At 64.1% G+C, this 27958-nt stretch overlaps 2 protein-coding genes across 5 annotated transcripts in view; both read right to left on the reverse strand.

The window, feature by feature from the left end:
- PRKCZ (protein kinase C zeta) overlaps positions 1 to 2696 on the reverse strand; it is a 103150-nt gene extending 100454 nt beyond the window's left edge. Inside the window, exon 1 of one of the 4 annotated variants that reach the window (XR_003433478.1) lies at positions 2437 to 2696. Coding sequence is in view for 2 of the 4 variants with exons in the window: in XM_027110458.1 (XP_026966259.1) it covers positions 2437 to 2507 (71 nt within the window). In the remaining 2 variants the exon portion in view is untranslated. The remainder of the gene's footprint in view (positions 1 to 2436) is intronic. The other 3 variants (XM_027110458.1, XM_027110460.1, XM_027110456.1) reach the window with 3 other exon arrangements.
- Positions 2697 to 15305: 12609 nt separating this feature from the next.
- GABRD (gamma-aminobutyric acid type A receptor subunit delta) lies at positions 15306 to 26094 on the reverse strand. Its single transcript, XM_027110741.1, has 9 exons — positions 25884 to 26094; positions 19986 to 20098; positions 19619 to 19686; positions 19301 to 19521; positions 18060 to 18142; positions 17532 to 17669; positions 16777 to 16932; positions 16354 to 16565; positions 15306 to 16128 (listed from the first exon to the last, which is right to left on the reverse strand). Exons 1-9 carry the CDS (start codon positions 25949 to 25951, stop codon positions 15844 to 15846), a joined length of 1344 nt encoding a protein of 447 aa, XP_026966542.1. The 5' UTR covers positions 25952 to 26094; the 3' UTR covers positions 15306 to 15843.
- Positions 26095 to 27958: the final 1864 nt, after the last annotated feature.

The following is a 27958-nucleotide window of genomic DNA, read 5'->3' on the forward strand; positions in this document are numbered from 1 at the left end:
TCGACCGACTAATGGACTAGCTCTGTCTTCAGAGAGGCTTGACTGCCATCACATCTGTGGCCATGCTAAGAGGGTGCTGAGTTTCCTTTCTCTTTTTCTAAGAAAAAATAATTTTCAGGAGAATATTCTTCTGATGGCTTTCAGCACTGAACTTAATAAGCTGATCTTAAAATTTCAAAAAAAAAAAAAAAGAATAGTGTCTCCAATGTATCTGACCCTCAGCTCCCAGCCCTGCTGGTTAAAAATAACCTGCAGTGGCAGCACAGAGAAAGAATTTCACTCGGACCCACGGGGTTTGGATAAGTGAGCGCGGAGCGCAGCGGACACTTTCCGGAGCCAGCATCAGGTCAGCGCCCGCCGAGGACTGTCTCCCAACTCAGACGCCAGACTCTCTCGTCCCGGCTAGAGGCGCCAGTGCGGAGCACTTTAGGGAAAGCACCGGGAGGCGTGAGGAGCTGGGATCGAGGAGGAACGGTCAGCCTGGGGCAGAAATGAGGAGGGTGGGAGGGAGAGAAGGAAGAGTGGGACAAGGAGGGAGGAAGCCGCAGCAGGGAGGGGAGGAGGAGAGGGAGGGGACTGCGAAGGGGCAGAGGAAAGGGGAGGAGGGGGGAGGGGAGGGGAGGGGAGAGGAAGGGGGGGAGGTTGGGACGGGAAAGAGGAGGGAAGAGTATAGGGTGTGGCCTCATCGCCGGGAAACCAGACTCAACAGGTCACATTTCCCCCGGTAACCAAAGCGCTCTCCAGGGGCCCAAGCCCGGGGAGGGGACGGACAGGCAGCTCAGCCAGAACTCCCTGGGGCTCCCTGAACTCTGCCCACGGCAACTGCCTGGTCCGCCTTCCACCCCTGGCGCAGTGCCTACTTGAACTCGTTCTGGGGGAAGGCTGGGGGTCTGGTTCCCACCTGCCCCCTGGCCTCTCCGGGTGTGGACTTCCTCTCACTAAGGATCAACTCTGATTTTCAGTCACTTGTTGCTCTATTCCATGGTTCCAGGAAGGGAAGAGGACTGTCTCTGCTGTACGGCAGCCATTCCTTACCCTCAGTGAGCCAAGACTCTCGGACCAGCCGAGGCCCAGGACCTGGCTGACACCTCACCAGCTTCAGTCTGCAGCCCACCTTGCCAGCCAAAAGACAAGACCCCCTCAGCCTCCTCAGGTGGGCTGGCCAGTCATTCCCCCCCCAGAAATCCTTCTTCTGGGGCACTGCCACCAATTCCCCTTGCTGCCCCCTCCACTGCGTTCCCAGGTGGTCAGGCTGAGGACAGCAAAGCGGGCAGGAGAGGCCTGACTGACACCCCAAACAAGGTGTGCTCCCCAGCTCGAGCCCGAAGCCCCTCCTCCGGTGCCACTACAGCCGAGACCACCAAGTTCATCTGCGGGGCCAAGGTCCGCTCCGCTCCCCACTCCCCGGCAGAGGCGACCTTGGGAGCAGCCAGGTCCGATCTGGGGGCTCCCGGAGACCAACACCAGCGGAAAGAAGCAGCAGCAAAGGCTCCTACTTCTCCTCCGACCTCAGTCTACACCGAGCGCGCAGCGCGGTCCCGGCCTCTGGGCGCAGCCCCTCCCCCCCGCCCCCCCCCCCAGGGCTGTCCCGACGCGACCGAGAGTCCAGCGAGCGCTCTCTGGGCCGGGCCAGGCGCTCCGGCCACTGACCCCTGCGGGCGCCGGCTCGCCCCATTTCACAGGGAGGCAGGTCGAATCCAGGCGCCGAGCGCGGACGCAGGGCCCTAGCCCTTCCAGGCGCCCTCCATTCGCGCGACCAGCCGGCTCACCGCACCTGCCCTTCACCCGGTCATGAAACGGTTCTGAAACTGAGAGCTGGTCGGGTACATTGGAAAAAGTTTAGGAAAACCTCGGTTTTTAAAACCTGCCAGCAATCTTCACAATTTGACAAAAACTTTCGTCCTTACAGGCTGTGGCCTGAATGTTTCGGCCAACTTTCCAGGGAGAGTGTCAACACAGGGCCCGGGGCTGCGGGGCGTGCCAGACGCCCGCCTCCCCTCCGGGCAAGTCCCAGCCCCAGGAAAATCTCGTCGGGGCGGGGAGAGACCCGCAAGGCCGCGCGTTCCGAGCTGGGCCCGGCGACCCCGAGCTAGGGCGCCGGGGGGCCAGTCCGACCCCACCCTGCCCGCGAACCTTCCCGCCGGTGACGTTCAAGTGCGCCCGGAGCGCCCGCTTCGCCCGGGGCCGCCTCTAGGCGCTGGCGCCTCCGGACCTCCCGGGACGCCCCTGGGCCCGGAGGGGCCTCGCTGTCCCCTCCCTCCCGCGCCACGGCCGGCTGCCCCCAACCCTTGGCCTCCCGAAGCTGCGACGACACGGTCGCCGACGGCCGGCGCTGTCGGGGGCAGCTCCCCGCGCCCGGCTCTGCCCTCGGCCCCGCCGCCTCGGCGCACACGCCCCCCGCCCCGGCCGGGCCCTGCCGTCGGCGCTCGCGCTCACCCCCTGTAGTGCGCCTTCAGGCGGACGCGGCCGCCGCTCCCGTCCATCTTGCGGCCGGTCCTGCTGGGCATGGCGCGCTCCGCCGGCCGCCGTCAGCGCTGCGCCCCGGACGCTCGGGCCATGGCGCGGGGCCCCAGCGGCCGGGCCGGGGCGCAGGTGGGGTAGACGGCGGAACGCGGAAGGGAGCGCGCGGCACAGGGACAGATGAGCACCGCTCCGGCCAACTCCGCGGAACTTGTCGGCAGGCGGGGCGGGGCGGGGCGGGACGGGGGCGCGGCCGGCGCGAGCGCGCCGGTGGGGGCGCGCACGGAGTCCGGCGTCAGGCCTCGAGGGGGGCGGGGGGTGTCCGAACATGGCCGACCCGAGGCCCAGCCGGCGGCCAATCGGCGGGGCGGGCGGTCCCGGGGCGGAGGCGGTGGCACCTGCGGCCAATGAGGTCGAGGCGGGGCCGCCACCTGGGCCAATCCCCGGGGGACCCCGCGGCCGCAGCCCAATGGCGCGGCGCGGGGCGGACTACCTGTCGGGCGGGGCACGGCCCCACCTGGGGCCAATGGGGGCGCGCGCGGCCCGGCTCTGCCCGGCAACCGACGCCTCCTGTCTGCCCCGCGCGCTGGCCCCTCGGTGAAGTGGGGTCCCGGGGCCGGGGTTCCCAGGTGGGGCCCCTGCGCTGCGCGCCCCGGGAAGTTGTTGGAAATTCAAGCCTTCGGCCCAGCCCAGACTCGCTGAATCGAAACTCCAGCAGTCTGTGCTAACAAGCCCGGGTAAATCAGGTGAGCGCGAGTCTGCGAGCCGCTGGGCTAGGGGACAGCGGGGACGGGTCGCCCGTGACGAGTGCAGCCCGCCGCTCAGACCCTGGATTCCGAACGGCGATCGGACCGCGTGACCCGCGTCCGGCCAGCTTACAACTGCGGAGACAGACTGCGAGGAGCAGAGAACCCAGCGAAGGTCACGGCCGGCAGGCCCGGGCTCAGTGGGTTCTCCCGGCCGCAGCCGCCCTCCTCCTTCTGCGGAAGGTTTGTCTACACTCTCTAGCCTGCTCCTCTGCTCCAGTTCACTCCTCGGTTCGGGACAAGGAGGCTGCGTTTGTCCAGCTCGCCCGTGACCTTCACTTCGGAATCCACATCCTCTCTGGGTCTTCTTAACACCGTGCGTTTGTTCCGGACTGTCGCCTTAGGATAATATACAGGCCCGCACCCACCAGGTGCCTGCATCCTGGGCCCATCCCTTACTGGTTGCATCCACAGGGGCCCAAATCTGCAGTCTGTGGGATCTCAGCTGGGCACCAGGTGCGCACCCCGGGCTCAGAGATCTACAGACCCCTCATCCCTGCCGCCCCCGCCAAGGCCTGTCCTACTCTGGGCCACACCCCTGTTGCCTCCCTCCCCTTCCCCACCCCACCCCACCCCCGACTCCAGTCCCGGCTAAGCCTTCACCACTCTTCACCTGGACAATTGTAAGGATTTCTCATTCACTCTCATTCCACAGAGTTTCCTGGCGCCTCCTAGTACAGGGTGCTGGTGTCCCTGGAGAACCACATGGACATAGTCCCTATGGTCATAGGACCCATATTCTCCCTAGAGATGGACACAGAGAAACCTGTTGACAGCCCACCTCTCACCTACTTAGGGTGCTGTGAACTCTCTGTCCTAAAAAAGAGCCCTCTGCGCCCCATAGCTGTCCACCCACCTGCCCATTTCTCTGCTCTTCTCTACAACAAACTCCTGCCCAGAGCTTTCTGCACCCTTATCTCCACTTTCTCTTTTCTCACCTCAAAACTCCTGGGGTTTCCTTTGCTTTCTCTCCCTCTTACACCCAGCCCACCACCATCTGCAGATCCTGGCAGCTCCAGATTCCTGCCGTGTCGACCACCTCCACTGCTGCCACCTGGTCCAACCTCAGTCCATCTGTGTCCATCTCCCTGCTGTTCAAGACCTGCAGTGGTCTGCATCGTCCTCAGGGACCCCAGGCCTTTCTGCCCGGTCTCGCGCCAGCCTCACGTGGCTCTTTCCACACCGGCCCCCTGGCTCCCTCCTGGCTCAGGGCCTTCGCATGTGCTGTGGCACCTTTGCCCAGACCCACACTTCCCTTGAGTCTCTACCCAACATCCCTGACGCCCGTGTCAGTCTGCTCCCGACCCCACCCCGTGGGCACTCCTCCACGCCCCGGCGTGGGCACCGTGTTCCCTGGCTGTCAGGTGCATGTGGAAGGGGAGGGGTCCGAGGGTTTGTCATGTGAGGGGAGCAGCGTGGCGCTCACAGGAGGGAGCAGGAACCTGTGGCCCAGAGGTGAATGTGTGGGATGCAGCGCCCTGTGCCAGCCCCTCACCTGGCCCCACGGCCAGCACTGTGGCTGTGTCCCCTGGGCCACCGGGAGCCCAGCCTGGCACACGGCCTTGGGCACGTCCTGACGGGCCGAGAAGAGCAAGATGTCCCACAGCACCACCCCCGCCCTCCGTCCCCCCACACACATTCTGACTTCCTGCCTCAGAGCGTGGTGAGGGCAGAGGAGGAGGGGCCAGGGGGTCCAGTCCTTGATGCCCTCTTCCCCCTGCTGGCAGCACGGGCTAGCGAGGGTCCCTTCTCTGGGCACCATCTCCTGGACATGCCCCATCCAAGGCCCCACCGGACACAAGAGCCCTTTCTAACCAGGGAAGCCCTGGTCAGGGTAGGAGCTCCGAGCATTCCAGCTGGCCCCGTGGGTGCTGGCCGCCGCCTGCAGACCTGAATGCCACATGGGACCCTCTGTCCTGGAGTCTGGAAGCTGGGTCACCCAGTACTGGTGAGGAAGTCCGAGGGGGGCTGGTAGCTGCCTGCTCAGGGTCAGGTGGGTTTGGAGAGTGGGGCCTCTGTTGCCCATGGGGGTTGGGGGGGAGAAAGGTGTATTCCGGGAGGGGAGGGGTCCCCCGCCTCGTCTAGCCCCAGGCCCGGGTGAGGGCACATGGGTTGCCTGCGGTGCCCAGAACACTTCCCTGAGGCCGCCAGAGGGGGGAGGGTGAAGGACCCTCCCCCCACCAACAAGTTCTGCAAAACAACGACCTGCTGCCCAGGCCAGCAGACCCCCTCCAGAGGGCAGGGCCACTGAGCCATCCCTCTCAGGGCCTCGAGGACAGAGGGCTTGGTCCCGACTGAGCGACAGGCAGCTGAGCCTGCCTGGCATCCACTTCTCGCCCTGCATCCCGGCCACGGGCATGGGGTGTTTGGGTACTTGGCGGGGCTGGGATCCCGTCAGCCTGGGTCACCGCTGTATCCCCACCGCATCAGGCATCTGGCACACCTGGAATGAATGAATGAATGAACAAATGGGTGAAGACCCCTCAGAAATGCTGGGACCAGTCGTCCTCTTAGGAGCCCGGGCCTGTTCTGGGCCCCACCCGTCGGCAGGCTGCAGCATAATGATGTCACCTGGGGCGGAGCGGCAGTGACCCTTGGACGGAGGCACAGGCGGGACAGACCCGCAAGGGGCCTGGCAGCCGAGGGCTGGTCCTCTTCACTCTGGGCACTTTCTGTATTTCCCAATTTTCCACAAAGCTCTCATATACTTTCATGATCACAAACACCTATTATTTCCAAAGCGAAAAGTACAAATGTGTGTTGTTATTAGCTGATTATAAAAGTGACAATGGCTCACTGTAGAGGTCCGACAGCACGGCAGGTGCAGGGAGAGGAGACCTTCCCCCTGCCCGGCCCCCCCCAAACACAGCCGGGCCTTCTGCCCCTCCTGTCACCTGTCACCTGGGACCCAGGGCGGGGCTGCAGCCTGTGCATCCCACCCGCCGTGGGCCCGCGGGGAGGAGGTGGGCAGGGCCGGCAGAGGGCAGAGTGGGCCGCCAGCGTGTGGCTCGCCCCCTGATTTTCTTTGTTAAATGTTCTTTATGAGTACTTTCAACAACTTTGAGCTCCTCTGGGTGAAAGGTGAAAGGCAGGTGGAGTTTACGCTCGGTGAGCCTCATCGGACTGAAGCAGAGGTCTCCCGTGGGGGTCGGTGTTCCCTCCTGAGGGGTCCTTCTCAGAACCCCGCCCGGGGGCCTTCCTCATCAAAGCTCACAGGCGGCATCTGTGCCGACTCAGCACTTGGGGCTGCCCGGGAAGAGGTGACTGCCGGAGCCAGCATCTGCTTGGGCCCGTGGGGTGGGCCTGGGTGTTTGGTCATCCCGCCAGGTGTGACACTGACGCGGGCGGGGCCTGGCGAGGAGCACGCAGGTCACGGGAGAGCCCGCGACGCCCGCGGACAGGCGCCTGGCACGTGCAGCTGTGGCGGGGATGGGCCGCAGATGTTTCCTTTCTTCGTCTCGGATCTCGGGATTTGGAGACACGGGTTCGATGTCAACATTCGTTTCACCTGCTCCTTCATTTATTCAAAGGAGGTCGACTGCGGGCCGACTGGGCGCTGCACCCTGGCGGGCGACAGGTCACAGACCTGGCAGCTTGGTCGGAGAGAGCGAGGTCTGCCTAGGGCCCGGAAAGGGAGGCTGGCTGTGGGGCCTGAGGGCGGGAGGGGTGGGGCAGGAGCAGAGGGGTCCGGGCGGCCCGAGAAAGGCCCTGGGGGCCCAGGGAGCAGGACGGCTTACGGCGCGGGGGGAGCTGTGTGTACCCGAAGGGCTTCCTTCAGGAGAGGGTGACGGTTTCTCCCCCGGCGCTGCCGGCATTTGGAGCAGGTGCGTCGCCGCGGCGGGGCCGGTGCCCTGCGGGGTGTGGAGCCGCATCGGAGCCCGCCCCCCGCAGGCGCCTTCCCGCGGGCGCAGTGCTGCGCGTTCCCGGCAGAGGGCGCGGCGTGGACACGGCCGGAGGCGCGGAGCTGCTCGCGGGGTCCTGGGCGGGGCCGGAGTCCAGCCCCGGGAGGGGCCGCTCCAAGGTCACCCCTCCAAGGACCTCAGCCCTGTCTTCCCCCTGCAGTGGCGCATTCTCAGCTTAACCGTCAGTTACACTGATGGTCCCTGTTTCAAAGCACGGCGAGGCTTGTCTGCGGGTTGGACCCAGACAGACAGTGTCCGTGTGCGTGTGCCAGAGGAGGTGCTGGGAGAGGCCGCGTCCGCAGAGGCAGGAAGCAGGGACCGGGGGTTGCTGCGTCCAGGGCTGGAGAGGGGCTGGCGGGACCCTGACTGCTCGGCTGGGAGGGGCTGGAGGCTGCAGAGCCAGGCACTTCCCACACGTTCATGGCTGAGCCTCACGCTGAACGGGTGAGGACCGTGAGGCAAGGCACCCCCAGGGTCAGACCCTGCGCCAGGCATCACCCCTAGGACGTGCCCCATTCTCTGGAGGAGGACACTGAGGGTGAGGGTGGCCCAGTGCTTTGTCCAGGGTCTCAGGGCTGGGACCAGACCTGCCCAGGCCAATGGGGACAGGCGCACATCTCTCCTTTCAGGCCAGGCGTGCCCACAGAGCAGGGCCTAGGACAAGCAGGTCGGAGCACCGTGGAGGGAGGGGCGCTTCCTGTCCTGAGGCCGCTGGGAAATGGAGTCTGTCCCGCTTTCCTGTCCCCAAGTCGGCCTGGGATTGTGTTTACAACCCAAATCGAGCCTGCCGTGCCGGCAGCACCCAAAGAACGGTCACCATGGCGATACGGAGCAAGCGCTATTTTAGCCACATGAGGCATCCCAGGGAGACACGGTGGCAGAGCCGAGACAGGTCTCCCACCCTCCGCCCGAGCTCCTCGCCCATCCTCGCCTGTCCACACCAGGCCACCTGCATCAGGACCCACCAGGCTGAGACGCCACCGCCTCACTGAGCCCGCCCATCAGAGCGTGAGGCTGCGGCCCCAGGTGGGCGCGGCCTGAAGCCCAGCATTGCTTCTAAACTGCTTGTCCTTAACCCCAGCCTGGGGGTGGAGGGCGCGCAGAAGGCCCCCGTCCAGCAGGGAAGGTGCAGCTGGGACCACCTTTCAGAGACAAGTGCACAAAACACGTCTGCATCATTGGGTCCAATCATTCCACTTCTGGGAATCTGCTTTAAGAAAAGAACTGGAAATGCAAACGTTTGCAAACCAGCTGTCCCCGTGTCAGCTGCAGGCTCAAACGTGGGAGGTGACCTGCCTAGCCACGGGCTCCGCATGACCTTTAGATGGAAAGTTGCACACTCATAGGCACATACACATGCAACACAACACACAAGTCCATGCGTGTGCAGACATGTGCGCACACCTGAGCTTGTGCTCACCCAGGCCAGGCGGGAGCAGCTCTGCCAGGACCCCTGCTGGGTGGCCCCAGAAACCAGCAGATGGACAAGCAGGGCCCCGTCCAGCGGGAGGCTGTGTCAGGCGCCTCTGCCTGAGGAAAACGTCCCTGCCTCCCCACGCAGGGAGAGGGTCACCGGGACCTTGTCACCCAGGGTCAGGAGCCTCCTGTGGACACAGGGCCCTGGCTGCCGTCCCCAAGGGAAAACGAGCTGCACCCAGAGGCAGCCCTCCGCCCTCTCTGCCCCCGATGACCCTCGCCGTGGAAGAGCAGGTGGGGTTAACACTTGCTTTCAGGGTGGGACTTCATCTCTGCAGCTCCCACCTGCGGGTAGGTGGCTGAGGCTCTGCAGCCCTGGGAGATGCAGCACCTTCCAGGGTCCAGCGCAGATCCCAGGGCAGGCCCCTCCGTGCCCCATCTGCCCCCCATCCGCACGGTGCCTCAGGGGAGTCCCGAGAGCTGTACCTTCAAGGTCACCCTGGGGGGAAGCCACCCAGCCTGGCCAGACGGTTCCCAGGACTGCTCGAAGGCCGGGCCTGGGGCGTGGGGCCCTTGGTACCTGGGAGAGGGGGGCTGCGGGCACCCCAGGCCAAGGACACTAAACCCACAGCTACCCCATCCAGGTGCTCAGGCACCTGGGCCCACCCAGGGAGGGGCCACCCTAAGGGAGGCAGCCCAGGTGGACGCCGCGTGCACAGCAGGTTCCGTTATAGGAGATGAACTTGAGGTCCAGTCACCAAGTATTTTATACCAGGCAGAAAACCCTGCCCCTTCCCCTGCGGGGACAAGTCCAAGCTGTGTGCGCAACAGACCTCCTTGGAGAGACAGTGCAGGAGAAAAGGCAGGTAGCGTCTTGCTCATAAGATGTGCAGAGACCCAGAGTCCCGTGGAGAGCAGTCTCCCAGCAGGCAGTTGGGACGTGGCTTCCTGCCTTGGCGGACCCAGCAGGCCTCCCAGGAGGGGTGTCCTGCCCTCGGTGTCCCGGCTGGCGACCCTTCCAGGCCTCTGCCTTGCTGTCCTTCAGCTCCTTGGCCTCAGTGGAGCCCCAGCCTCTCTCGAGGGTCCCCTCACTCAGCCTCAGTGGACCAGGGCAGGCAGCCCAGAGGCTGGACCACCCGCCTGGTCTGATCGCACTGTCTGGCCTCGCCACTCCACCTCTAAATGGTGTTGAGTCCGGAATGGGGACAGGGGTGTCCCTTCTCCCGTGTGTCACACGCCACTTGCCGTGCTGGTACACCAGCTCCCCGAAAATCAAAGCCCCGGGTATAGTGTTTGCCCAGTTCCACGGCGTGAATTCACTGAACTTGGCGTCAGGGAGACGTGTACACATCAGCTCCCGTGAGCCTGGGGGAGCCCCCTCCTCCTCCCCCATCCTCTTCTCCTTCCTGCAGCCCCCTGGGCTGGGAGAGGGGGCTCTCGCATTTCTCAAGACAGACTCTCCTCCGCAGGGCAGCACGCCCTTCCCCACCCCCAGCGTCTCCTAGAAGTGCCCTTGCTGTGCTCAATGAGACCTAAGAGACTGCAGGGAATTTTCAAGCCACAGCCCGGATTGCAAGTGTACTGTCTTCGCTGCAAATCCTGTTTCGAGTATCTAAACCCAAACACTAACCTTTTGTGTGTCTCCTGTACCAGGCTAATCGCCTTGCAGCCCAGGAAGACGCGTGCCTTGGGCCAACCAATAGCACCTACTGAGTGGGACAAGGTACAGACACGCTGTAGGTGCCTTTTATTATTATAGCAGTTAATGTTCACGAAGACCATATACCATCGTCTCCCCATTTAACAGGTGACGGTCCCCGGGGCAGGTGGGTCACATGACAAGCATTCACGTCCGGAGCCCACGCTCTCAGCCGCTGCGTGTACAGGGCTTCTCGACCAAGGGGCCATACCTGCGGAGGCAGAACGCGCTCATTTTCCCCCAAACGATCACCCTGTTACCCTGGGAATCCAGAACCTCCTTGTAGCGGCTCTTGACACCTGGGCCAGGTCCCCTCAGCTCACTTCCAACCTCAGAGCAGCAGGGGGACAGTCCCCGAGCTCACGGCCAACGTTCCATCTCCACCGCTGTCCCACCTGGGACTTCCTCTGACCTGCTCAGCCTGGGGTGGGGCAGCCTGAAAGGGTGGAGGCCTAATGTCCCGGGGTGGGGGGGCGGGCAGCCCTCTGCCGGGGGTGGGTGTGTGGGGAGGGGACCTGGCTTATCCATCCTCAGGGGACCGTGGCGAGGGGCCCCTCAGAGGGGCTCCGGGGATGGAAACCCCACCCTGCAGAGAGCTCAGTAACCACACTCCACTGGCTTTTCCTCCTCCATGTCCCCACCTTGCTTGCTCCTGTGTCCTGGGGTCCCTTCCCAAGGTCGCCCCAGGCACTGAAGTCCTTGCACAGATGCTGCTTTTGGGTCTTGGAAGAGTCGTGGGGTTGCCACTCAGTGGTGTCTTGAACAGCCTGGCTTCGCTGGTGGAACGTGGGAGGTGAGAGGAGGCCTGCACACCTCCCTCTGCTGCCTCTGGAGCCGCCTGTGGCCTCAGGGCAGGCGGGGAGAGCCGGAAAGTTCTCCAGGCCACCCTGTCTCCTGCAGCAAGATGGCAGGGGGTGCTGACCGTCAGGCCCCAGGTCCAATCCTAGGTGAGGCGACAGACCCCCCGAGGACGGCCCGCGCGCCTCGCCGGGCCTCTCGAGTTGAGATCAGGACCCTGATGGGGGGGGAAGAGTGCCTGAGGTGCGGGGTCCTTAGGCCTGAGTTCACCTGAGGGTCCCGTACCCCCGAGTTGTCTCCCGCTTGTTTGTGGGAAAGAGGCTTCCCTTGTCAGGGGTCCCTAAGAATACATCTGAGGTGAATGCCTTTGCCAAAGGCTGCTTGTTGGATGCGTTTCCTGTGGACGCTGTAACGAAGGACCGCAACCGGAGGGGGCGCTTCAGACAGCAGAAATCTCTTCCCAGAGTCTGGAGGCCAGAAGCCCACGTGAGGGTGTGGGCAGGGCGGGTTCCTTCTCCAGGCAGCGGGGAGGATCCCTGCCAGCCTCTGCCCTAGACTCTGCTGCTTTCCTGGCCATCCTCGGGCTCCTTAGCTTGTAGACACCTCTCTGCCTCTGTCTCCACAAGGTGTCTCCCTGTCTCACTGTGTCCTCTGTAAATAAGGACACTAGGGGTTGGATCTAAGGCCCACCCTGATCCCATAGGACTTCATCTAAACCCACATCTTAACTGCATCTTCAAGGACCCTATATCCAATATCACACTCACAGGTACCAGAAAGGAGGACTTAACACATCTCCCGGGGGACACGATCCACCCCCCCCACCCCACGCTCTTCAGACTCTTCCCCACCCCCCACTGCCTCCCTCACTGCATCCAGACCGACAGCCGGGACCGAGTCGCAACAGCCTGAGCGGGCGTATATATGGAGAACCTGTGGCCCGCGGCTCACACGTGCTTGGCCGTGTGGGAGCCGCTCTGGAAGGTGTTGGATTGGGGGGCGGGGGTGGACGTAAGGCTGGACAGGGGACAGTTTATTGATGTGGGAGCTCACCTGTGACTAGGGGTGGACCGTCTGAGACAGGTGGCACCAGCCCTCATACAGCGTGGGTCACTGCACCAAGAGGTGACCTTAGCGAGCAGAAGGCCGGCGAGGGATGGTGCGGGGCAGGGGGAGGAGGCCTCTTATCACGGCCCCAGGCTGGCCACAGCTGTGGCACCGACTGCGGCTCGTTCCACTAAACGTCCTTGTCGTTTGTTGCTGTTGCCGTGACAGCTGCCACCGTGAAGGACCAGTGCCACCCTGAGCAGGCGTGAGCGCCGCGGGGTGACTGCTGGCAGCTGTCCCCAGTGTAAGGTGCAGCGTCTCCAGTGCCCTCCAGAGCGTCAGGCAGGGGTGGGAGTTGGTGGTAAAGCCCCAGACCCTTCTTCTTCAAAAGGACAATTTGGGGGACTTCCCTGGTGGTCCAGTGGCTAAGACTCCACACCCCCAATGCAGGGCGCCTGGATTCGATCCCTGGTCAGGGAACTAGATCCCACATGCTGCAACTAAGAGTCCGCACGCAGCAACTAAAGGTCCCGCGTGCCACAACTGAGAGCCGGCTCAGACAAATAAATAAATCAATTTTTAAAAGAAAGGACTATTCGGGGCCCGCTCCCCAGGGCTCTGCAGGGGTCCCCAGTGGAATGGGACCTGGTGGCCCATTGTGGACTTTCCCTCCCTCCTCCGTGCTCCCCACACCCTGCTCCTGCATCTGGGGTGTCACCCTCCGTACTGGGTTAAACGGTGTCCCCCCCAATTCATGTCCACCCAGAACCTCAGAATGTGACCTTATTTGGAAATAGGGTCTTTGCAGCTATTAGTTAAGGTGAAGTCACCCTGGATTACGGAGCCCCAAATCCGATGACAGGTACCTTTACGAGAAGAGGAGGGACACACAGAGAGAAGCCACGTGATGACAGAGGCAGAGATGGGGTGATGCGTCCATCAAGCCGAGGGGCGCCCGGAATTGCCAACAGTGCCAGGAACTGGGGAGAGGCCAGGGGCAGGCTTGCCGTCAGAGCCTCCAGGAGCCCAGCCTTCCCACACTGCATCTTGGACTCCTGGCCTCCAGAACTGTAAGAGCATGAGTTTTTCTTTTTCTTTTCTTTTTTGGCCGTGCTGTGTGGCTTGTGGGATCTTAGTTCCCCAACCAGGGATCAAACCCGGGCCACAGCAGTGAAAGTGCAGAGTCCTAACCACTGGACCGCCAGGGAATTCCCTGAATCTCTGTTGCTTTAAGCCTCCCAGTCTGTGGCACTTTGCTACGGCCACTCCAGGAAACTAATTTCCCCCCAAATAAACTCCCTCTACCAGGTCCTTGTCCCAAGCTCTGCTTTTGAGGGAACCCAAACGGCGCCCCCAGGTGTGGGCTGCGCACAGTTAGGCTTGTGCCTCACTGGAAGGGGGAGGGGTCCGTGCTGGTCTTCCCCCTGCTACAGCGGACGGAAGGGACCTGGGGCCCTGTCCTCTCCAGCCTCGGGGAAGAAGCTGTCCCAGGCTCAGGGGAGCATTTAGGAGTCTACGTGGGCAGCACACGCAGCCCGGCCTCCACGGGAGAACACAGACAAGGAAGCTGCCAGCCGCCAAAGACCGCCCCTGCTGGGATGAGGCGCACGCAGAGCCCAGGCCACCGCCCCACCCGGCCACCTGGCCCAGGTGCCCCGGCTCAGGAAGCGCTGCCACCCCTGCCCAAGCCAGCTCCTCTCAGCTGCAAACCTTGATCCGCCCTGGCCTTCAATCTGCTCGTGCCATCAGCACCGGAACAGAACTCGCATTTAAAGAGCGTCAGCCCTTCCCGCCCCTCTTCCTGGCCCTGGAAACATGCGGGCAGAAATAGCAGCTGCCGGCTAGAGGGAGTGACTGCCGCTTGCAGAACCGAGCGAAGGCTCCTGCCCGGGCGGGCCTCGCTGCGTGGGTGCCCAAGGCGGCCACAAAGCCCAGCTTGAAATAGCTCCCTGTGGGTACCGTGCGGCAGAAGGAGGGCAGCCTGCGAGCCATGAAGAAGGCGGGGGGAGGCGGGCCCCGGGGTGGGCAGGGTCCTGGCAGCGGACCCAGGTGAGCACAGCAGTTCCGGGAACCTTGAACCCACCCGCGCATCCGCCAGAGGCCCCAGTGGAAGGCAGGCCTTAGGGCAGGACCCCGGGTGCCAGGGGCGGGGGGTGCTGTGGGTGGTCTCGGGCCCAGCCCAGTAGCCTCAGGACGCTGTCGGGGCCTGGACGTCCCATCCCCGGGCCACTCTCCATTTTCCAGGAGGAGGGAGCAGGGACGCTGCTGGAGACACACAGGCCAGAGGGCGCCCATCTGGGAAGGGGAGAAAGAGGCGTCACTGGCCTCTTGTCAGAGCTGGCCAGGCATGGCCTGGGGCCCTGGCCGACCCAGAGCCAGGCTCTGCTGCATCTCGGCCACCTGCTTCCTGCTGCTCCCACGTCACTCACTCTGGGGCCCAGAGGCCCCGCTCCCTGGGCGGTCCTGCCCCCTGGGATGAGCCTGCCCAGCCCTGCAGCCTAGTCCTTTAGAGCAGGGGCCCAAGGGGCAGCCTGACGCAAGGAGGCGTCCTCAGGAGGTAAGGGGCCTTTGAGCTCGAGGTGTGAGCCCTGGGTGGGAGGCAGGCCTCGGACACGGCTGCTCCCGTGGGGGGCCGCTGGGCCCTGCAGCCCTGGCTGGACCACCTGGCCTCAGGGGTCACTCTGCCAGCTAAGCCCTGCAGTGGGTGAGCAGCCCCCGCGCCCGCTCCCGTGGCCTGGGGACAGAGCACACCCTGGGCAGGTGGCCCAGCAGGGCACACTTTCTGATTCCCACAAAGTCACCGTCACACGCCCCTCGAGGTGGTTCGCGGGGGCACCTCAGGGCCAGCGGGGTCGTGGCCTGGCTGATCACAGCAGGGCACTGGGCCTGGCATTCCCGACCCAGCTCGGCTGCACAGCCGCCCCTCTAGTCGCCTCTGTCCCCTCTGAGTGCGAGGACCTGCCCTACTCTGGTGCAGGGGTGACCCAGGCCCCTTGCTGAGAGCTGCGACCCTGTCACCTTGTGCCGTCACCCTGTGCTACCACCCTGTGGTGGCAGCAGATGTGGGAGGGGGCTGGGTGTTCATGGGGACTTGGTGGTCTCTGTTCTCCCATCACCACGTACAGAAGGCACTGAGGTGGCACCCCCGGCCATGCACCCAAGGGACTGGGGGTGAGTGACTCTTCCAGCGCCCGTGCCTCCCCCCAGCCCCTCTGTCCTCAAGTCTCGGTCCCCAAGTCCCTCTGTCCTGAGCCCGTCGAGCTAGTGGGAGGAGAGCCTTCCAGGTTCCAGCAGAGGAGGCCACAGTGAATTTAAGCAGTGGCCAAAGGCTCCGTTTTATTTCATGCTGGGACCAAAGGCCTTCCCGCTTTCTCACCGAGAAGGTGCGCACCTTCCATGCCCGGCCTCCTCCCCCTCCGTGGTCCAAACCCACAGAGCTAAGTCCCAGAATCAGGATCCTTTTCCGAGTCAGACGCAAAGCTCCCTGGGGCCCGGTGCCTGCCTGGCTCCCAGGTCAGGAGGCTGGGCTGCTGGGCCGTCTTCTGCAGACCAGGGGTCCGGGTGAGGGTGGGGACAGAGCCTGGGGGTGCTGAGCGAGGCTGAGGCCTTCCTCTCCTTTTATGTGGCCCGTGGTCCTCCCCCCTGTGAAACACGCAGAGCCCCCCGGGGGTCCTTCCCCCAGGAGGTCCCAGGCATGGGACCTGCGAAGCCGGCCTCACATGGCGTACGCGGCCCAGTAGATGACGTTGACGGCGGCGAAGGCCGCGGGGAACACGGCACGGGCATAGATGTCAATGGTGTCCGCGTCGATGGGCTTGAAAAGCGCACGGAGGCCCCCCGGGGCCCCCTGTTTCTTCGTCTCCTCTGTCTCCACCTCCACCGACCTGTAGGAACCCATGAGGTTCCCGGGCGCGCGGCACTGCCGGCGGGACGCAGCCAGCTCCTGGGTGACGCCCGCGGCCGAAAGGGAGAAGAGCACGATGGCATTCTTCACGTCCATCTGTGTGGGGAGGGGGAGGGGCAGGCTGAGTGGCTGGCGAGCGAGGGGCAGGACCCCCAGCCCAGGCCAGCGGCTCTATTGGTAGAGCAGGCGGCAGAGGGTCCCAGGCTGAGCACAGGAAAAAGTGCCCCCTGCCCCGCCGGCAATGCTGACCCTTCCTGGTGCTGGGCGGGGGCGCTGTCCTTCGTCCTGAACATGAGAACCCCACCCCACCCCCAGCCTCACCTCGACCCTCTGCTCCTTGACCTTGACCTTGGCCTTTTGCTTCTTCCGGTAGTCAGCGTTGAAGTGGGCGAAGGCGTACTCCACCAGGGCGGCAAACACAAAGACGTAGCAGATCCAGAAGTACACGTCCAGCGCCTTGATGGCCGACGCCCGCGGCAGGGAGGAGCGGGCACTGACCATCAGCGTGGTCATGGTCAGCACCGTGGTGATGCCTGTGGGGACAGGTGGTGTCACTACTGGAACCCACCCGGGTGCAGGTCAGGCTCCTGTCACCAGACCCGGCCCGGCTGGCCACTGCCCCAGGACAGTGGGCCCGAGGGACTGCAAGGCAAGGCCTGTGCTCAGGACAAGTGGGGTTAGGGCCCTGCTCCCAGACTCCCTCCTTCCACCAGCTCCCGCGGGGGAGAGGCCAGGGCCCCGTACCTAGAGACACCCTGGCGGGCACTGCGGCCTGGCTAATCCAGAAGGAGACCCAGGACATGGCGACCAGGAGGATGGAGGGCATGTAGGACTGGATGATGTAGACGCCCCGGTTCCTCCGGAGGTGGACGTGCAGGCTGAGCCGGGGGAACTGGCCGGCTGCCGGAGACCCCCGTTAGCACCAGGCCCACCACCCAGGGCAGTGCTCGGGGAGAGGGGTGCTGAGCGGGAACTGGGGCCACTGCCGGCCTCCAAAGAGAGGAAGACCCTTGTGCCCACCTCCCCCCACAGCCTGATGGGTCAGGAGAGGGGCCGGCCCTGCGGCAGGGCCACCAGAGGAGGGAGAGGAGAAAGATTCCGGCCTTGCTGCTGGCCCGTGGGCCCCTCCCAGAGCGCAGTGCACCCCTCTCCTGCCCTGCTTGTGCACAGCCCAGCTCGAGGAAAGAGCCAGCCTGGGCTTGCTGGCTCCGATGACCGGGCAGCAGGGGCGGGAGGGGCCGGGAGACAACACAGGCTTGGCCCGGCACCCCTCAAACCCCGGGAAGCAATGAAGAAGCGAGGAGTAAGGCGGAGGAAACCTGATCCGGGCCCGCACTAGGGCTCGTCCCGAGCGGCTCAGCCAGGCACAGCCTGCGCCGACCAGCGGTTTTCCAGTTGCAGCCTCCGGGGGCCCTCGGGGCTGGCTAGTGGCTCTGCAGAAAGCGCTAGAAAGCCACCAGCGGGGCTCACAGGGAAGAGGCCGCGAGAGGCCGCGTTACCCGATTTGAAGTTCATCAGCTCCGTGGTGAAGCGGTAGCTGGTGATGGTGAACTGGGCCAGCTGCAGCCGGTCCAGCCCGTGGATCTGCCCCTGGTTCTCGGACCAGTAGTAGACGATGTCCTCGGACGAGTAGCCGTCTGCAGGAGAGCCCACATGGGCCGCAGAGCCTGGCGCCCCCTCCCCAGCCCCTGGCAGCCCTCGCAGGACTGCCCTGCCTGTGCTGGGAGCCCGATACACAGAGGCAGGGAGCAAGGAGGCCTGGGACCACGCCTGGCACCTCGGAAAGGTGGGCAAGGCCAGAGGAGCTGGCCAAAGGGCAGGTCGCCCTTGCCAGGGTGACCCGCAGGGGCCACCATGCTGGCCCAGTGACACAGGCACGTGTCTTGTCTGGGCTCCAGGGCCGGCTGTCCTGGGCAGGGCGCTGACCCGCAGCAGGAGGGCCTTCCGGCCCCCTCTCTTCCTTCTCTTCCTTCTGTTTCCGCCCCGCCCCCGCCCTGCCGCCCCGCCCCGCGCCGCCCTGCACTCACAGCTCTCCAGGTGCAGCATGCACTCCTGCTCGTCCATGGGGTACTTGGCCAGGTCCATGTCGCAGGCCACCGTGGAGGTGATTCTGCCCAGACAACACACCGGTGGGTCCCCAGGATGAGGCCAGCCCCCGGCAGCCGGCGTCTCTCTGGCCCAACATGGCTGAGACGCTCCTGCACCGGCCAGTATGGCCTCCTCACGGGGCGGCAGCAGGCTGCCTTTGGTCTTGCCGGCAAGCTGCTGGCATTTGGGTGGAAACTGGAAACTGTGGCCACGTTACAGATATCTGTGAGTCTTCAGGGATCAAGAACCGGATTTCATTCACTTTCCTCGTCCTTCAGAACAGCTGGCTGGCTAAGCCGGCGGCCAAGAAGGTGGGTCCAGCCTGAGCCCCCTGGTCTGCCCCTGGGGACGGCCTCTAGGCGTCCCCACTGACCATGCAGCCTGAGAAAAGGCTGGTGTTGCCGAGTGTGCTGGTTTTCCAAGAGAATTTAGATTCTTATGTAAATCTCCTGATCTTTAAAGTGTTGGCAATTAAGTCCACTTTTAAAAGGCATGTGTCAGAAAACACACATTCAAACCAATACACGTACACGTGTGTTCACAGCAGCACAGCTCACAACAGTCAAATGTGGAACCAGCACAGCTGTCCATCCATGGAGGAGCGGATACACAAAACTGGCGTATCCATGCAATGGGATGTCACTCTGCCATCAAAAGGCAGGAAATTCTGACAAATGTCACAGCATAGATGAATCTCGAAAACCCTATGCTAAGTGAAAAAAAGGAGACTCAAAGGGTCACGTAGCGTATGATTACTTTTGTGTGAAATGTGCTGAGTAGGCATATCCACGAAGCTAGAAAGCCGACTGGCAGTTTGCAGAGCTGGAGAGGGCAGATGGGGAGTGACTGCTAGCGGGCACGGGGTCTCCTTTCGGGCGAAATACATTGCAAGTGGGTAGAGGTGATGTTTGCACAACATGGGGAGTGTGCTAAGTATCACGGAATTGTTCACTTTTAATGCTTGATTTGATGTTATGTGAACTTCACCTCAATTTAAAAAGACAAGGGCACGCGTTAGCCAAATAGCGGCCTCTGCTGGCTTCCGGCCAGCAACCTCGGCTTCCTGCGCAGCTGCTGGTTGCCGGGGGATATAAATACCGCCACCCCCCACCCCCATCCCCCCAGCTCCCAGCGGTGCGCTCCGTGGGGGGGGGGTGGGCAGGCAGCCGGCTGGGCTCACCGGATGCTGTAGAGAATCACCCCGTCGGGCTGCAGCCGGATGAGCTTGTTCTCCACCGTCACATCGTGGAACCAGGCGGACTTGGCGTTCACGATGAAGGTGTCAGGGAGCCACAGCTTGTCCACGAAGCGGCTGTCCAGGCCCAGAGTCTCGTTGGTGTGGTTGTAGGACAGCCTGCTGTCGCGCCAGCTCTGATGCAGAAACACCGTCATGGTGTACTCCTGCGGGGGTGGGGGGACGCAGAGGCCCGGCCGTCAGCCCCTCCGCTCGCTCCTGGGGCACGCGGCCGGGGGCGGGGCGGAGGCCGGTGGGACCTACCATGTTCGCCTCAGAGATGTGGTCGATGCTGGCCACCTCGATGGCGAGTGCCACGTTCACAGGGGGGCCTGCGAGGAAGGAGCCAGGCCCGAGGCACGTGGGGCTGAGGCCAGGGCCCGGCACCCCCGGCCGCTCGGCCAGGCCAGCGAATGCCCCAGAAGGCGGGACAGGGAACAGCCAGGGGCTTTGCAGGGAAGGCCAGCCTGCGGCCTGAGCAGATCCACCTTCCTAGCCGTTTCCCTGGGGGCTGGTGCAGGAGCTCGGGCACGCCCCTCAGGGGAGTGGGCCTCTGCGCCAACCCAGAGCCAAGCAGGGCTCACACCCGCACTGGACCCAGGGTCTGCCCGAGCCCGACGGCCACTCTCACCTCCGATGCCAGGCCGGAAGTTGCGGGCGTAGCCCTCTATCAAGCCGTCCAGGTTGGGGAGCCAGGATATTTCCAGGTTGGAGCCGACATAGTCGCCAATGTCATTCATTGCCCTGGAAACGCAAGGCCCTCTGGTCACAGGCAGGGTGCCAGGGACAGAGCCTGTCCTGGGCACCTAGGCCAGGGGTGGACAGGGGGGAGGCCCTGCGGGCTGGACCTGACCAGTCCCAGGAACTCACGCCGGACACAGGGAGCCCCCGGGAGGTGCAGAGCCCAGGACTCCTGGGCGTCTTCCACTGGCCTCTATGCTCAGCTTACATCCCACTCACTCGGCCCTGAGGGAGGCCACCCAGGTCAGGCAGAGGCCCCCGGCTCCCTCCATAACCACCCAGCATCCCCACCCCTGGGGTCCCCCAACAAGAGCACATGGCCTCCCTTTCAGCTTCTGAGGGCAATGTGTCCTGTAGGAGGTGACTTGGGAGAAAAGACTTGTGACCAGGAGGCTGAAGGCTGGGGAGAGGGAGACAGAGGGTGAGGTCCCAAACCCGGGACCCAGGTCCAGGCCGAGGGCCCGTGGGGAGGCTGCAGGCCGGCCTCCTGCTCTCTGTCCCTTCCCAGGCAGTCTCCAGATCTCCCCAAATTGCCACGTGCCTCCGGGGCTTAGCCTGACCCCGGAGCAGCTGGGGGCCACGCGCCCTGGTTTCAGATTAACCTCACTGACAGCCTGTGCTGGTCGTGTTTGTCCCTGGTGGGGCCGCACGGGGACCCAACGACACAGGCGTCTCGTGGCCCGCACACGCCGACTGCTGGAAGCCCCCCAGTGGCTCTGCCCATCCCCCTTCTTCTGCTCGCCCTCTGGGAAACAGCGCCCCCAAATTCATGTCCACCCAGAACCCCAGAATGGAACCTTATTGGGAGACAGGGGCTTTGCAGATGTAATTAGTTAAGATGAAATGCTAGACTAGGGTGGGCCCTAAATCCATGACTGGTGTCCTTAGAAGAAAAGGAAATGGACACACGGGGAGAAGCCACGTGACCACAGAGGCAGGGATTGGAGTGATGCGGCCACAAGCCAAGGGACACCAGGGACTCCGGCAGCACCAGAGGCTGCAGAGAGGCATGGACCCTGCCGACACCTTGGCTTCAGACTTCGGGCCTCCAGAATTACGAGAGAATAAATCCCCCCTGTTTCAAGCCCCCCAGCTTGTGGTCGCTTGTTACAGCAGCCCCGGGAACCTCACACACCCTTGCTCCTCCAGGCCACAGCAGGTGGGGACGGGCGGGCAGGATTTCTCCTAAACCTGACAGCAGGGAACGAGGAGGGACATTCAGGAGGAAGCCTCTTGTTTTCCTCTGAATCACTGCTGTCCCCAGTGGGCAGAGAAGGCCTCCAGGGCACCTGGGGCCCGAGCCCCTCCAGAGCCCGCAGGGGAGCCGATGTGGGTGCAGAGCAGCTGGGAGCTCTGAGGCCATTCCTTCCTCTCCCCAGAGTCCGGCGTGGCCGCGTGCCCAGGCGCCCCACTCTGGGCCGTTTTGGCCACCGTGACGAGACCGCTGACCCCTCTGGGCTCCCGCGGTGCTGCCGCTGGCCACCCCACCCCTCCCCTCCGGACGTGGGACCGGCTACCGCTGAGCCTGTCGGCGCAGCCTGTGCCCCGCCCCCCCCCACTTGGGCCACCACAGACCGCGTCTCCCGCCGCCATGGCCCCAGCCTCCTGCCTGCCTCCAGCTGCTACTGCCCCCGACTCCTGCACTCCAGCCTCGCCCTCTTAGACGCTCGCTTGACCCTCCAGACCCTCTGCCATCTGTCCCACCTCTTGCTCCAGCGCTCACTCTGCCCCCCATGTCCCCGCGCTGATCCCCCCACCTCCCCTGAACCCCCCTCCCTCTCCTGGCCCTGCCCCGGGCCCCCTCCCTCCCCTGGCCCTGCCCCGGCCCCTGAAGGAAGCTGCCCTGATCACGCATTTATTCGTCCACGCCTCCATCTGGCTAGTGCGACCCTTGGTGCTGCCCTGTTCCAGAGATGTGACCGAGCCGGGCCAGGACAGTCGCGGCCAGAGGTCAGCGTCTGCAAGGGGTGGCAAAGCGAGGGGCTTTGAGCATGAAGACGGTCACAGGAAGGGGAGGTCAGGAGCCCTCTGGCTGGGGAGAAAGGGACAGCCTCCCCGAGAAAGTGACATCACAGCCCAAAGAGAGACAAAGTGAGTCTGGGCCGAGGCAAGAGGCAGGAGGCAGCCGAGGGCTCCACGCGGTGGGGTCTGGGAGGGGCCTGCAGGGCGGTGGCAGGCATGGGGCAGAGAGTGTGGAGGGGGGACCGTGGGGCTCCTCCGGGGTCAAGGGGAAGCCGGCACTCGAACAAGGAGCTGCTCGATTAATTAGATAAACCTGGATGCCGGGAGCGGCATGGGAAGTGTCCTGAGGGAATAGGGGGGATAAACCGGGGGCCATCGTGGAGCTTGGGGGGATGATGGGCTGGACGGGCCATGGAGACAGAAAGGGGCCTGGTCCAGACCGAGGGAGGGTCAGTGGAGGGAGGGGCCAGGAGCAAGTTCTGCCGCTGAGTTGGTGGAGCTCGGTATCCAGCTGGACGGGCCCCGGGACGCCGTCCTCTCAGGGGCTTCAAGAAGGCCTCGGGCCGCCGGGGCTCGGGAAACGCCGGCAAGGGCACCTGGGCCCCTCGTCTGTTCCACATACTGGCCCATGAGGAAGGCTGAACGTGACCCAGGAGGTCCTCAGCTGGTGAGGCCTGCGAAACCCGCTCTCCCCGCAGGCCCACGGGGTCCCTCCAGGTGAAGGCTGGGTAGAGCGTGTAGACAGGGCAGGTGCTTTGGTAACAAAGTCAAAGAAGGAATTAAATGCAGCCCTGGCCCCACGTAAAGCACAATTAGAAACGCAAACGGAGCTCACCCTGAAGGTCAGACACACAGGGACTGGAATGAGGCTTTACTTTCGGACCGGCCCAGCCGCTGGCCTGCTTGGAGCCAGGCCGTCAGGAGACACCACCCTTCCCGGCCTTGGGCTGGTGGCACAGGTGAGCACACCTGTCCTGGGCCAGGGCCTCACGCACGCTCAGGGGCACAGAGGCAAGGGCAAGGGCAGCGCCCACCATGAAGCTCGCCTGGAAGTGTCAGGACACTGGTGGGTTCTCAGCTCTGCCGTCTCCAGGGGGGAGAAGGGAACAGCCTCCTGCGGTGCCACATCTCACCTGGGACAAGGTGGCCGCTTCTGCAGCTGCGAAGGGATGCGGGGGCTGGAGGCGGGGCTATATGGTGCTCTGGGTCCTGGAGGGCCCTACCCTCCTCCACTGGTTCAGGTAGAGTCAGTGGGGCAGGCGGGGTACCTGGTCCATGGGGGGCTCTGCATGGGGTCAGAATGTTGGGACTCTGACCCGCATTCCGGGAGGGAGCGTCTAACTCCTCTGATGGCCCTGGAAGCCGGCGGTGGTCTAGGGTTGGGGTTTCATTAGAGGAACAGAAGCTCAGAGACACACCAGGCTCAAGCTCGTGGGGCAAAGCAGGTGCCGTGAAATCACAGGCAGCTTCCGCCCTCCCGGGGCTGCTCCTGGGTGCCGTCAGGCCCCCCGCCCTCTCCTGGCCCCCCTGAGAGAAGCCCCACCCCTGTCACTTGCCTGTGCCCCTGGGGATGGGAAGGGAAGGTGGGTGTAGCTGAACGAGGCAGCAGGCACCAGCCCCAGGATCCTCCCACCCCCCACCCCGGACCCTGCGCGCACGAAGCCCACGGATCCCTGACAGCTCTGCTTTTAGAGCAGCCGCTGCAGCGCCGGCACCTCAGTTACCAAGGCGAACACCACGACGATCGTGCTCACGGGAGGTGAGGGCGAGGCAGGAGCCGCGGGCACAGCTTCTCCAGGGAGACGGGGGTGCCGGCAGCCCCGGAAGGCCACCCACTCGGGAGGCAGCCGGCGAGCTCGGGCGGCCGCTGCGTGAGCGGATGTTCAGGCTCGGGGAAGCGTGGCCTTGACCCGACCCACAAATGCTGCACGGCCCACTCCCTTCTTATCCCACCAGCAGCCCCGGGACCTGGGCTGAGGGGCGGCAACAAAGAGGCCCTTCCATTCGCCCCAATGTCCCCTCACACCGCCCCGGGGTGGGCACGAGGGAAGGGAAGCCGCTGTTGCCCTGGTATCTGAGCGGAGGGACGCAGAGCAGATGGGAAAAGAGGCCCCGAAGGCCCCCAAAGCCCAGAGGCGCTCGTCCCAACCGGGGCCTCAGCCTTCCTACACAGGCAGACAGGCTCGCCCCTCGCCCAACAACCCAGGAGCCAGATGGGGTAGGAGTTCAAAACACTGCAGATTTTAGAAAGGCAATATAACGCACTCATGGACTTGGGGAGGGGTGTGTCTGGAGAATTTTCCAGCAGGAAATGTATAAATATGCCTCATGAGTAGCGTGGATACAGACAAAACAAGCAAGGCAGGCTTTGCCGCCAACTGAGTGTTGGTGTCAAACTTGGACAAACACTTGGGGCTCAGAGCAACTTGGATTTCAGAACTGTGGCGCGCAGCTGTGGGCCTGAGCCGGCGGCTGACCCCCGGCCCCCAGCACGTCCCTCCACAGCCACACCTCAACGCTTCGCCCTTTCTGGGACCGTGAGGCAGGAAGAGGAGAGAGAACAGCCCCTTGGGCTTGATACAGAACAAGGCCCCGGGACAGGGGCCACACGGGCACTGCCTGTGACTGTGACGTGACAGCCAGGTCTACAACCAAAGCCAGACTCTGCCCTCCACCCACCAACAAATAAGCTCTGACCACACACACACAGAGCCGTGTTACGTATTGTCCAAGTGACTACAGCCACGACACAGGCCAGTGTTCAACGATTTCTGGCTTTTAAAGTCTTCGGCCTCAGTTGGTTGACCACAAAGTCTGGAATGCTGGGGGGAAGGGGCAGGGAGAGATGTTTCTGCTCTGTTTTTTTCTGCAGCCCTGGCACCAAGATGATTTTCAAAAAGGCCCCTCACAGCTCCTATGGCTGGTAACCAGACTCAGTGGTCAGGATGCTGGGCAGCCCGGGGCCCACCTCAAGTCCAGTCTGCAGGGACATGAAAAGCGAGCTGGGACCATGCTGGCCCCTGGGAGCCAGGGCGAGGGAGCCTCGGCACAGGCACCTTTCTTCTTAGCCTCTGCCTTCGCGGGGGAAGACAGGGCACCCCATCCCCTCTCCTGACAGTTAAAAAGAAATCCGGAGTCTGTCCCCTGCCAGGGGCACCTGGCTCCCCCACTCGCATACCCTGCAGTCGGATGGCATTAGAAATGGTCCCAGAAGGGAGGTCCACAGCCACACCTGCCATGAGGACGCGCCTTCGTGTCCACCCCAGACTGCTAAAGGCAACGGAAGCTGGTGCCCGAGGGAGGGGAGCAGCCTCCTCTCCCGTGTTCTCCGGACCCCTCCTTTCTTCCTGCCTGAAGCTGGGGCCCTGCTGAGAGCTCAGACCGCGCCTGGAAGGGCACCAGCCAGCCAGGGATCGGCCAAGTGCCGGCTGGGGCGAGGAACCCGAGCTCAGCAGGCGAGCCCGGGCACCGGGGCAAACTGCGAGCGGCTCTGACGCCCTCGACCGGCCCTGCGGCGCGGGTTCAGCACCGGGACGGCGGACAGCACCGGGGCGGCGGGGCTGCCAGAACCTAGAACATCGCCGCTGCCCGCGCCCAAGGGCATCTCCGCGGCGAGTTCGGAGAGGAGGGCCCGCGGGGGAGACGGGGTGGGGGAGTCATGGGGGGATGGGGGACAGACACGGTGGGAGCCTGTGGGTGCGGGAAGACGCGGGCCCCTGAAGAGCAGGGGTTCGCACGGGTCTCCATCCCGGCAGCCGGGGCTTGGCCGGCGCGGGACTCCCCACCGAGGGCGGCCCGGCGCAGCGCGGACCCGGCGCTCGCTCACCTGGTGCCGCGGTGCTGCTGCGCGCAGAGCAGCAGAAGCGGGGGCAGCAGCCAGGCCAGCGCGTCCATGGCCTCGGCCGGCTGGGCGCTGGGCCGGGGGCGGCGCCGGGGTCCGGCCGGTCGCGGGAGCTCGAGAAGTTGCTTAGCCGGCGGCCGCGGCGGCGGCGGCACAAGAGGGCGGGAGCGGGAGGGCGCGCGGCGCGGGCGCGAGGGCGGACGGAGCGGCGAGCCCGGAGCCGCCCCGCCCCGCGCCGCGCGGCACGGCCCCCTCCCGCCCTCCCCCTCCAGCTCCGGCCGCCCCGCCTGCAGCTCCCCTCCCGCCTCCGCCACACCCCCGCGCCCCCGGCCGGGGGTCCGGCACTCCCCGTCCCAGCGCCGCTGCCCTTGCCGGCCGTAAAGGGTCCCTCCGCGCGTCTATCCGGGAGGCGACTCAGGCGCAGGACCCGCGTGGACGCGGCCTCTCGCTGCCGGCCAGGCGCCTGCGGACCGACGGGCGCGGCAGAACCTCGTCCCTGGGGCGGAGTCTGCGATGGGCTATTTGTGGGGGTCACGGGTCCTCGGGAGCTGGTTCGGGGGGAGGAGGGTGCCAGCGCCCCAGAAGCCTTCAGCTTCTACTGGGCGAGACGCGCCCCCCAGCACCGGCAGCTCCTTCCAAGACCCTGGCGCTTGCGCCTCGCCCACCCTCCGTCGGGTGGGCGGTGAGAGCAGGCGTGGCCGCTTCGCTGCCCGCAGGTCTGTGGTCAGAACCCCGCTCTGGTCGCGGGGCGCAGTGACTTCTCTGCCTGGCGGGTCAGGCTCCATCACACCTGCCCGCAGGCCGACGGCTGGGCTCTGACGAGATGACACCCCTACCTCACCCCACCGCCACCCCCAGCGAACCACCAAGAAAGCCAAGGCCTCCGTATTCTCTACTGTGACTCCTCTGAACATAAAACTCTACACAGTTTCCCCAAAAAAGCTGACCACAAACTCTTCTCGTTTGGTCTCATTCATTCACTTCTGCACTCGGTACCAGTTCACGACCGAAAACGAACGTCTCATGAAAACACTTAAAAATGGGCAAACTGGTCCTGGAGTGGGTTGAGTCCTGTGCGTGACTGTTGACACTGGCCAGAGCAGGTGCGGGGCAGGCGATGGGGAGTGTAGAAAGGGCTTTGCTGGGGCTTCCCTGGTGGCGCAGTGGTTAAGAATCCACCTGCCAGTGCGGGGGACACGGGGTCGAGCCCTGGTCCGGGAAGATCCCACATGCCATGGAACAACTAAGCCTGTGCGCCACAACTACTGAAGCCTGTGTACCTAGAGCCCGTGCTCCGCAACAAGAGAAGCCCCCGCTCGCCACAACTAGAGAGAAAGCCCGCGCGCAGCAACAAAGAACCAACGCAGCCATAAATAAATAAACAAATAGGGCTTCCCTGGTGGCGCAGTGGTTGAGAGTCCGCCTGCCGATGCAGGGGACACGGGATCGTGCCCCGGTCCGGGAAGATCCCACATGCCGCGGAGCGGTTGGGCCCGTAAGCCATGGCCGCTGAGCCTGCATGTCCGGCGCCTGTGCTCCGCAACGGGAGAGGCCACAACAGTGAGAGGCCCGCGTACCACAAAAACAAAAACAAAAAATAAATAAATAAATAAATAAATAAATATACTAAAGAAAAGAAAAGAAAGAAAGGGCTTTGCTGCTGGGAATTTCTAGCCCAATCCTGAGGGCCACGGATCAAGGGGGCTGGGTCTCAGCCTTCTTTCCTAGAGCCAGCAATGAGCTCTAAGACAGTCAGGCAGGTCCCAGCAAAAATGCCCCCCTGGAGGGTCCCCTGGCCCCTCGGGTGCGTCCTCTGGGTATGTGGAAGCACTGCCCTGCTGTGTGTGTGAGCGTGTTCTCTGGGCGTGTCTCTGGACACATTCCCATTTGTCCTCCTGCGCAGGCTTGATTGGAGGTTGAGGAGTTAACCCACGAGAAAGTGCGGAGGGTGGGGCCTGGCGCGGAGTGAGGGCCCGGAGCCTCACGAGGCTCGTTTTCGTTATTCTTCTGCTAGATTAGGGTCTAGTCTGTCTGCTTCTCTAGAGCAGCCCTCGTGTCTA

This window comes from Aethalodelphis obliquidens, unplaced genomic scaffold (assembly GCF_003676395.1).
Source record: "Aethalodelphis obliquidens isolate GAN/ISIS:26980383/991018 unplaced genomic scaffold, ASM367639v1 scaffold9, whole genome shotgun sequence".
Taxonomy (NCBI): Eukaryota; Metazoa; Chordata; class Mammalia; order Artiodactyla; family Delphinidae; genus Aethalodelphis; species Aethalodelphis obliquidens.